Below are 11005 nucleotides of genomic sequence, written 5' to 3'. Positions count from 1 at the left end.
AGGGCAAGCCATAGGAGTAATTTTAGTAAAAAAAGAAATGTTTTAACAAAGCAGAAATGCAGCAGACTGATATGGTAATTCAAGAGACTAAGAGGTAAGCTTTGGTCAGAAGTGGCAGCAGCATCTCAGTGAAAATGGTGGTAGCGTGGGGGCAGAGGTAGGGGCAGAAAAGTGCAAAAAAAGAAGTGGAGGTAAGGGGGCCACTCCTTCAGAAATCATGGCATGCTTTTGGAAGACCCCAGAGTAACTAGTAGTAATGATAGAGAGAAGCTCCAGGGAGAGCTGGGTTTTTTGTTTTTTGGCTTTTTGTCCATTTGTTATTTTGTTTCAAACAGAAAGGTTTAGGACAGTTTTAGATTCAGCAGGAGTTAAGGAAGGGAAGCACTTGAGCATACATAAAACGAGATCAATGCTTGTTCGAGGTCTGAACCATGAGGGATGCTTAGACCAAGAGCAGTTACCTAAGGGTTCAGTTTTCTACAGCTCTTTGTTAAGAATATCCCGTAGCACAGGGTTCAGAAACAAATGAGCACATAAGACAGTATTATATTAGTTCATGATATTTATTATAGGGGTTGTTCACAGAAAAGTCTTCTTTCCCACTGTTAATTTAGGCATAAGAATATGGTGTTTGTGTCTCACGTGACCTCCTATTAGAACTTTTATTTTAAAAAATCATAAAACTGTCTATATCAGGGAAGATATTAATATCAATTTTTTAAAAAGTGAGGAGGGTTGGAGATAGGAGTTCTGTTTTATCCCTTAGTAACTACGACCAAACAAGGTATAGTACTTGGCCGGGTTCTTGCCACAGATGCATTTGGCTCCAGGCTGCAGCTCACAGAGTGGTTTGAAGGGGATGCAAAGACTTTTAGCTCCCATGGATGGAGCACCAGGTTCAAGATCTTGATCCCTGCAATTAAAAACAAATAATAATTCCATTTACTTATGCTTCATATTCCCATTCGTTGTTACTGTGATCCTCACAAGTTCTGTTTGTTCCCATATATACCTGGCGGTGGTCTTTTTGATCCAGTCTTCACAGTCAATTTCCCCACAGAATGGAATTTGAGCAATCTAATAAAAAAGGACAAATATTCAGTATTTATTAACTTCTATTCTGTAAAAGAACACTCGAGTGGTCTATTAAACTGACAAACAGAAAGGACAGGTCTCCCAGCCTTTTTCAGGCCCTGGTACCTTTGAAAACCTGCAAGGAACACTACTCAGGAGGTGCCAGGGTTCAGAAAATGTTTCTCCAGGATCCCAAAACCCACACACCATAAAACACCAAGACAACACAAAAACATCTTTGTAACACACTTCAATGTCCAAATAAACTAGCTACAAAGCAGTCTCCGAAGAGAAGAAAGGAAGGATGAGCAGACCTGAGTCCTAACTCCAGCTGTACCTCCCTCATTTCAAATCTGGACTACCACCTGCCCTGCTTAGGTAAACAGTTACAAGGAGGACAGAGGGGAGATGACAAACAGTAAATGGATTTTGAAACTGGTATTAACAATAATAATTAACAATCAGGTAAACCTCACTTTATGTCACACTGTTATAGGTTAAGTGAATCATTTTTAAAGTCCAAAGGTACTCAAAAGTCAAAAATCATTTTGTATTATTAGAAAAAGCAACGTCTTAAATTTTCTTTCATAGATCATACAGAATAATGGGCAAAATCAAGAGACCTGGGATTTTACCCTCATTTTGAAATTCACTGCCTGCTGGAAAATCTCTAGCTTCGAATTTTCTTTTGTAAAATGTGTACTGGACTAGACAAGAATTAAGATGTCTTTCAGTTGTAAATCCTAAACTTTTCATATCATGTCTACTTCAAAATGAGGTTTGTATGCAATAACAATTATATAACAGTTCTACAGAATATTCCTGGAGATCGAGGTTAGTCGTGAGATCAAAGGTGTGGACAATCCCCATACAGTAGAAATGTCTGTTTAAAAACGAATAGGAAACTATCCAGCTTCATCAATTTCTGATCAACTATTTAGAGCTACACATTTCATACTCAAACTAAGACTCTCCTGTAAACCCAAGGCACTCAGAATTTGGTTAAATATAGTTCAAAAGCCTTCTTTAAGAAGTAAAGTGCAAGGATATTGACATTAGGAAATTACAAAAAGAACAAGTAATTCATCACAAACATTCTTCCAGTGTGAGGAGTGGTTAGTCATCTGTCTCTTACGTTCGTTCAGCAAAATGTGTTAGCCAAATTCCCAAAATTGATAAACTGTTATTTTCATAATCTGCCTTAAGACAATGAAGAAGTGGCAAATTGCTAGGAAAATCTTGCGGGTGGGGTGGGAGTGAGTGGGTGAAGAAAAGGTGGAAGGGATGGAGGTAATACTTATCTTAAAAGTTTTTAAAGGAAACTGCAATGAAAACTGGAAGTAAAAATAAACCTAGAGATACAAGAGCCAAAATAACCCAGAGTTACCCCTCCCGTATTGAAACTTGGTAAATCATTAGCATTTGTACAAACAGCATGAAAAGAATGTACATTCATAAAAGTATTGTTTAAAATTAAATATAAAAGACAGAATGGGGGAAAAGTTTTAACCATGGTCACTGTGCAATGATAAAAATATTAAGACTTAAATCACAAAGATGTCTTTGGGTAATAAATTTAAATTTGGTTTCTCAGAAAATTTTATTTTTTTAACCCACACACAGCTGTACTTTCAAATCTTTAACAGATTTTACAGTAAATGGCCTTATTTTCTTTTTCTGCAATAAAAAATTACTGAGCCTTGAGAAGGTATATCTAAAATAATTTTTTTAAAGATTTTATTTATTTGAAAGAGTGACAGAGCATGACCAGAGGGGGTGGGACAGAAGGACAAGCAGGCTCCTCGCTGAGCAGGGAGCCTGATGTGGGGCTTGGTCCCAGGACCCTGAGATCATGACCTGAGCCAGTCAGATGCTTAACTGACTGAGCCACCCAGGCACCCCTAAGATAATAATTTTTAGAACTTAAAATGGTATAGCATGAAACAAACTCAAGTTACTTAGACTCATAAATGACAATTTTGTACAAACCCATGTTTCAATTCTTTGTAGCTTCAAAGTAAAGTATAGGTAATAAGACAAGAAATTTCTGGTTATTTTTGCATGTAATTCATTTATATGAAAGGATAATACAGTTTCATGCTGTTTATTCAATTACAGAAAGGTCTTTAATTTTTTTTATTATCTTTCTATGCTACAAAAAGATATAATTTTTTGCAATGTATGATATCTTCAATTCTGTGGTAGAAAATGATAATGATGAGAATTATCAATACTCAAAAATCATAGTGATCAACAGGTTAGCAATATATGTCAACGGTAAAAAAACATATATTTTTATATATCTAACTATACAAAAATAACATTTTTCATTTAATAAAGATCATCCATCCCGTTGGAAAAATTAACTCAAGTTCTATAAATCAGATATGATTGTTTTTTCATTTAGGCCAACAAAGAAGAGTAGAAAAATCAAACTTTCACCTACATTCAAGTTCCAAAGATCCCTTTCTCCTTCTCTCCACCTGGTAAAAACAGCTTTATTTACAATAGCCTCAAAGGTTGCTTGATGGTCAGTCACCACACCAAAGCTGACCGATGTGGTGTGAGGTGGGGGTGGAAGTGGCTACTGAATACAAGAAACCAAATCTACTCTAATCTCTCTGTGCTCTTTGGACATACAGCTAATATATACTACTTTGTGCTTTAGAATAGATGTTGAAATCTCTGACCTAATAGCAGAATAAAAGATATGACTCTATTAAGACCTGCTGAGATTCATTTCTTTGAAAGCAAGAGATTAACTGATAGTTACTCTATCGATTTATTAACTCTTATGTAATACCTTTACCAGACTGTATTGCAAACAGGGATTACTACAGCACTTCTGTAATAGATGAAATTTTAAAATTCAGTAATGGAACAAAAATAAAATAATCATAAATAAATCACAGTGAAAGAAAATATACACACTGCATCAGCTAGATGGCTATTTCCTATTTCCCTAGCCTTCTATTAGAAGTACGTAATCCGAGTCAAGTGACAAATTATGGAAACCAGAAAAATGGAAGATCACAAAGGCAATAAACTAAAATAAAAAGGCAAGGATTGTGGATCTGAAGGGGATTTTAAGATTATCTATCTTGTACTCATTTTATAGAGCGGTAAACTGAGAGCCAAAGAGATTAACACTGTCCCAGCTCATGCAGTAACATATTAAGAGGTTATGACTCTAACCAATTAAAATTGTGCCTTATACTCTCAGCATGAATTAAAAAGAAACAGGGTGCCTGGCTGGCTCAGTTGGTGGAGCACGCAACTCCTGATCTTGGGTTTGCGAGTTTAAGCCCCACACTGGGTATAGAAATTACTTTAAAATAAAATCTTAGGGCAGCCCAGATGGCTCAGCGGTTTAGCGCCGCCTTCGGTCCAGGGTGTGATCCTGGAGACCCAGGATTGAGTCCTACCTTGGGCTCCCTGCATGGAGCCTGCTTCTCCCTCTGCCTGTGTCTCTGCCTCTCTCTCTCTCTCTGTCTCTCTATGAATAAATAGTCTTAAAAAAAAATAAAAATAAATAAATAAATAAAATAAAATAAAATACAATAAAAAATAATAAATAAATAAATAAATAAATAAATAAATAAATAAATAAATAAATAAAAATAAGCAAAAAGATAACAGAGCAAAGTACATTAAACTGAGAAGAAAGATCTAAATACTAGGACAAGTCTGCCTCTATAGAGCTCAGGGTAATTCAGTTAGACTCTGGTCCATGGTTTTCTCTCATTTATAACCTGAGAACACAGGACTGGTTGTATAATCAAGCATGAATACCAGAATACTAAAGTTCATAAATGATTCATTCTAGTAATTAATAATTTTGCAAAACAGGACCTCTTCTCTATGATAATTAAAAGTTTCAGCTAAGAACATCTGCATACTCATAACACCTAAAACTTAAAATCTTAAAGAATCACTAGTACCTAATTAGAAAGACCTAGGTCTTTTAAAGGAGCCTGAAGTACCCACTCATTCTGAAAAATAGGCTTAGACATGAGCAGTATTTTCCCCTTTATTCTTCAGAAAAGTTCAATCAATTAAGATCAGGAAAAGTATAAATGGTCAGAGAATTGAAATTTTTGACATAGACTTTTTTCTTAAAAGATTTTATTTATTTACTCATGAGAGACAGAAAGAGAGAGAGAGAGAGAGGGGGGGGGGCAGAGACACAGGCAGAGGGAGAAGCAGGCTCCATGCAGGGAGTCCGACTTGGGACTCGATCCCGGGTCTCCAGGATCACGCCCTGGACTAAAGACAGTGCTAAACCGCTGAGTCCCCCGGGCTGCCCTTGACATAGACTTTTAATCTGATTTTAGGAATATGCACATTACATTACAGCAATGCTTACTTCAGGAACTTAATTCAAGCTGAAAAGTGAAAAAAAATTTTTTTAAAGATTTTATTTATTTGCAATAAAGAGAGAGTGAGCATGACCGGGGCAGAAGGGCAGAGAGGGAGGGAGAAGTAGGCTTTCCACTAAGCAGGGAGCCAGACATGAACTCAATCTCAGGACCCTGGGATCATGACCCGAGCTGAAGGCAGTCGCTTAACTGACTGAGCCACCCAGGCACCCCCCAAATTTCAATAATTAAAACACTAGGGGTCATACAGAATGAATGTTGTTTAGCCAGCATTTCAATCATGAGAAAAAGCTTTTATATAATCAGTTTACAGTGCTATCCAAAAATGATACAATGCTGTAATGCTTTGGGAAAGCCAATGGAAAACAGAGGATAGAATGTGAAGTAATATATAATCCTGTTGTGTGACTGGCCTTGAAGAAGGGATTAATATCATGCATAAATTCAGTGAGTCTTAAAATACCATTGCTGAAATATTTCTATATACGAAACATCTCAGAAGTCTCTTACCTTCCCAGAATCTAGCATCTTCTGGAAGTCTTCCATTGTATTGGCCACAACCATATGAGTCTTAAGGTCTTCAGAAGCCCTATTAAAATATAATTGCAAAAGAATACAAGTTTTTTCTTACTAATATGACAAAGTTTTTTTTTTTTTTTTTTTTTTTAATTAGTGCAATTTAACAAAAGAGCAATATCCTGGAAGTGAGAACATCTCAATTTGAATCTCAGCTTTGCTGCTAGCAGTGATATACTGTAAATCTCAGTGAACTCATCACCGTATTACTATTAACACTAAAGAAAAGGAGAATTTGCCAAGCATGCAACAAGTAATAACTACTTTTGTTATTGCCATTATATCTCTACTGACCAACATTCTATTCTATCCCTGGCTATACTGCTTACCATTTATGAGTCTGTGTTATTTTTAAAACCTCTTTGGTCTTAGTTTTTTCCCTTCTACAAAATTGGAAAAGTAAGTCTAACTGTCTGTTACAGGATTATTGTGAGACTCAAACACCAAACATGAAAATGTGTTAAAATAGCAAAGAGCATAAATACACATTATTTGAGCTATTTTCATACACTATATAATTCTTTTATAAGAACTTCCAGTTTTAAAAATGAAAATAAGTATTATTCTCTTTCCCATTCAAAATCACACATTATATGAGAATGACTCGTGGGTGGTGACCAAGAAAGAGAAAGCATGTTTTTCTTTTCTGCATCTCAGGACTAAGACCATGTGAATTCTGTGCCAGTAACTGCCCGCTCTCCACCAAATCCTCTTCTTCTGACTTTTTCATAGTAAGCCAGGCCCCTGTAAGTTACAGCCAATGAAATCCAGAAAAATAAATAAATAAATAAACCACTTTTCAGGCTTAAGCCTTTATGAAACCTACATTATTAACAAATCTACTGAACAAAAATGTCAATGAAAAAACTGCTTTTAGCCACTCTAAAGCAGTGGTTTTCCAACCAGAGATGTGCATCTGAATCACACAGAGAACGTTTTAACACTACAGATAACCAGAACCTATCTTAAAACCACTGGATCAGAAACTCCAGGTGTGAGGCTCAGGTATGTTTCTATTCCTAAACCTCCCAGGTGACTCTGAAGAAAAATCTCTAGCAAAGAACCACTGTACTAAATAAATGCACTACTTAAATGGCAGCAATAAGGACAGGCAGCTTTCCGATCTTTCACCTCTGACAATACTACCTGTTCTACATTGTACTAAGATGGACTTCAAATGTACTAGTTTTGAAGTCAGATGACTTTGAAGTCAGATGGACTTCAAATGTACTATTCATTAGCAGGCTAAGCAAATGTTTGACGTTAAGAGATTCATTATCATTCCCTTTCAGGGTAAGCAAGCAAAGAGAAGAGCAATCACTTGACCAAAATCACATAAGCACCAATGCTGAGGCTAAAATTAGTTCATTCCTTAAATGCATGATTTATTAAGGCCTAATACAAGTTTGGTACAAAGTATGAGAAGACCTATGAATACATAAGATGAAGGTGCTACCTTCTCCCAAAATGAGCCTCTACTGCAAGTGGTAGTGGGCCATCCTCTTTGCCACAGGTGAGCAGGAAAGAAAATAAGGTGCCACACCTATGCACCGATCTTCTAGTGCCTCTGCCTTGATATTTCTGATTCTAGAAGACCCATCTCCACAGGCCAGGGCAACCCTGAAGCTTCCTTTTACCTCAGGCTTCCAATCCCAGTCAATAGCCTTAGCTACATGTCATAATCACGTGGGGAGCTTTTAAACTACAGCTGCCACCCTCACTCTAGACCAACTAAATTAACATCTCTGGAGAGGGGTTTAGGCACTGGTATTTTTTAAAGCTTCCTAGGTAGTGCTGCTAATGTGTATCCAGCAGGTGAGAATCAATGCCTGATCCCTCAAAGTTATATGTCATAAAAGCCTGGACTTAAAGTCAACCCAAATTAGTCCATGGGTCAGACAGGCCAGCTCTGCAAATCGTAGAAGGCAGAAAGCCCTTGGAAAAATCATGATACCAAGTCAAAAACAAAGAGAAAGGCAAATTAAGAACCATGAGAGTTCAGAGAGAAAGATGACTTACAGTTGGGGCACTCAAAAAATTCCTCGGTACAGCTCTCAAAAACTAGATCAGAGACAAAAGCAATCCTAAGGAACTAACCTTGTAAACAGGTTCACATGGATGTCTTCCAAAATAGCTTTAAGTTTAGTCTCAGCCTCATTATCAGCAACTGTCAGCTTTTCTCCAGTATCTCGTCTGACAGCTACAAACTGGCAGCTCTTCATATCACGTGGCCCAACTTCAAGTCTGATTGGAACCCCCTAAAAAACAAAAAAGGCATGATATATGCCTGTCTCCATTCATGGCTTTACCTACTATAAATCATAAAAACCCAAAAAATCAAAGGCAGAAGCAAACAATAAAAAGTGCAGGCAATATTCCTGAGATCATACAGAAACCTATTCCAATAAGAACGTATAAAACTAAGAAAAAATGTACTGCCCAAGTGGTTTTGAGCTAAGAGTGTTTAATGGAAAAACATGAGGATAGTGCTGTCTAGATCAATATTCCTAACTTTTCTCACAAAAGAGCAGCACAGAAAGGTCCCTTTGTATGTATGACACAAGGTGAGAACCAGAGAAGGCTTTTTGAATTGAAGACCACCCCAAATCACTTTGGCACATCTGTGACTCATTCATGGCACAATGGTGTGGTTTGGTTGGTAGGTCTTAGCTCTGGATACTCTAGCATGCAGCAGCATCTGTGAAGGGCTTGTCAAAGCACAGACTTGTTGGGCTCACCCGCTTGAATTTCTTATTACAGTAAGTCCAGGAATGGGGCCTAAAGGATCATATTTCTAACAAGTTCTCAAGTGATGCTAGGACTACATTCTGGGAACCATTCCCCTATTCCCTTTGGATTCTACAAAGAAAGTATAGGAAGTTTAAGCCTGGGAATGTTCAACCCTTATGCATATTCCAGGAGGGGAAAAAGGCCCAGAGATACCTTATTTTTAAGATCAAGAACCTGATAAAATAGTAGGTGTTTTTTAAACTTTTTTTTGAGCAAATGATCCTCTAAAACTAATTTGGAGTTTTCCAATTTAAGAGTCCCTATATATAGAGTTTATCTGATGAGAGTCCCCCAAATCAAAGTCACAGGAAAATTTTTAAGTGTTATTCCACAAAAAAAAGAAAAAGATTTACCTATAGGGAAGACTTATAAAATAATGAACACCATGGAACAAATTATTGTATGCTAAATATTACATCATTTTACTGTTTTTTATTCACCTAATGTATGCATGTGTTAACAGTGCTAACTGCAATGAGATTTACAAGAGGAATAAGAAGAAACAGATCCTGTCCTTTAGCTTCATGTTTTGCCAAGTAAATAAGGCATGCATACAGAAAATCAGAAGTGGGAAACTATCCTCAGCTGGAAGAGAGAAGGAAAGTTACTAGAAAAGGCAAAAATTAATGAGAAATTTCGTCAAAACTGAGGAATATTCTATAAAATAATTGACCTATACTTACAAAAATGCCCATGTCATGAAGGACAAAGAAAGGCCGAACAACTATTCCTGAGTAAAGGAACTAAAATGACAAGCCAACTAGCAGCAACAGGACTGGCTCCTGGACGAGGAGAGCCATGGCAGCCCAGAGCAGGGCAACACACCCTCATTTGGGTGAGAGGGCATCTTAGCATGAGAATAACCTGGCATGGGGACGACATCTGGGTGGCTCAATGGTTGAGCGCCTCCCTTTGGCCCAGGGCATGATTCTGGAGTCCCGGGATCAAGTCCCAAAGTCCCACATCAGGCTCCCTGCATGCAGCCTGCTTCTCCCTCTGCCTGTGTCTCTGCCTCTCTGTCTCTCATGAATAAATAAATAAAATCTTAAAAAAAAAAAAAAAAAAAAAGAATAACCTGGCACAGAGTGACAAAGCCCATGCGGGATGAGGAGGGCATTCTATACAGGGGAGTGGGTGGCAATGGCTAGAAAGATAACCTGAAGCCAAATCACAAAGGAGGCAGATATTTTGTTGATCATTTTTTCTAAGTAGAAAGTTACGACTTTACTCATAGAGGATTGTTTTTGGTTTGCTTGTTTCTCTTTTTAGAAACAACACAAAATTATCTTAGTCATCCAATACAGTAAAAAGAAAAGTTGGGCAGCCCCGGTGGCCCAGCGGTTTAGCGCCACCTTCAGCCTGGGGCGTGATCCTGGAGATCCGGGATCGAGTCCCACATCAGGCTCCCTGCATGGAGCCTGCTTTTACCTCTGTCTGTGTCTCTGCCTCTCTCTCTGTGTCTTTCATAAATAAATAAAATCTTTAAAAAAGAAGAGGAAAAAAGAAAAGTTAATTCACTCATATTATTTTCCCCTATTTTCATAATACAGGAAGAGGTACTAAAGAAGTGGGAGTCACTGGGCTCTGGAGTGGTAACCAAACCATAAGCCCCAGTTATTAAACTGGGTCTCCCAATACATATACATCCCACCTCACCCCCTCAACTGCCTCTTTGTACAAAGTTAATCACTACCAAGTGAATACGAAACTAGATCTTCCAAAATATTTTTTTCCTCAGGAATCCTTGGATTAAATGGAGATAAAATGGCATTAAGAAGTACTATCAGTGCTTTTCACTAACTAGTGATCCCTCTCGGTGTTCTTTATTCTTAGGCATCTAGTTGAGAACTTAAGGTGCTCTGTTTTCTTCCTGAGAATTGAAGACAAGGAAGTTGAAGCAAAACCTACTCATACTAAGTATCTCCTTCACAGTGTGGGCTCATCAGGGTATTAACCAGAGGGAGAGAGGAACAAAGTCAAGTCAGTCCTACTAGGAGAAGTGAGGAGAAGAGGAACATAGAAGGGAGAAGTGTATATGGATGCCTTTTCTCCCCTTTCAATCCAGCCTGTAGCAAAGAAAACGTTTCTCCTTTAACATCTGGAATCTCAGGCAAGAACGCATAGGGTCAAACAGGCTGCTACTGGAATCACACAACCACTATTTCTAAGTAAAAAAAAAAATACTG

The 11005-nt window shown here is 37.6% G+C and overlaps 1 protein-coding gene across 1 annotated transcript in view; it reads right to left on the bottom strand.

The window, feature by feature from the left end:
* Positions 1-544: 544 nt before the first annotated feature.
* EPRS1 (glutamyl-prolyl-tRNA synthetase 1) overlaps positions 545-11005 on the bottom strand; it is a 64732-nt gene continuing 54271 nt past the window's right edge. Inside the window, exons 29-32 of the mRNA XM_041722269.1 lie at positions 8127-8287; positions 5964-6042; positions 1013-1077; positions 545-913 (exon numbers count right to left, since the gene is read on the bottom strand). Of these exons, the coding sequence (XP_041578203.1) occupies positions 763-913; positions 1013-1077; positions 5964-6042; positions 8127-8287 (456 nt within the window). The 3' untranslated portion in view covers positions 545-762. The remainder of the gene's footprint in view (positions 914-1012; positions 1078-5963; positions 6043-8126; positions 8288-11005) is intronic.

The sequence above is a fragment of the Vulpes lagopus genome, chromosome 11 (genome assembly GCF_018345385.1).
Source record: "Vulpes lagopus strain Blue_001 chromosome 11, ASM1834538v1, whole genome shotgun sequence".
NCBI classification, from domain to species: Eukaryota; Metazoa; Chordata; class Mammalia; order Carnivora; family Canidae; genus Vulpes; species Vulpes lagopus.
This window is presented reverse-complemented; position numbering and strand designations above follow the sequence as displayed.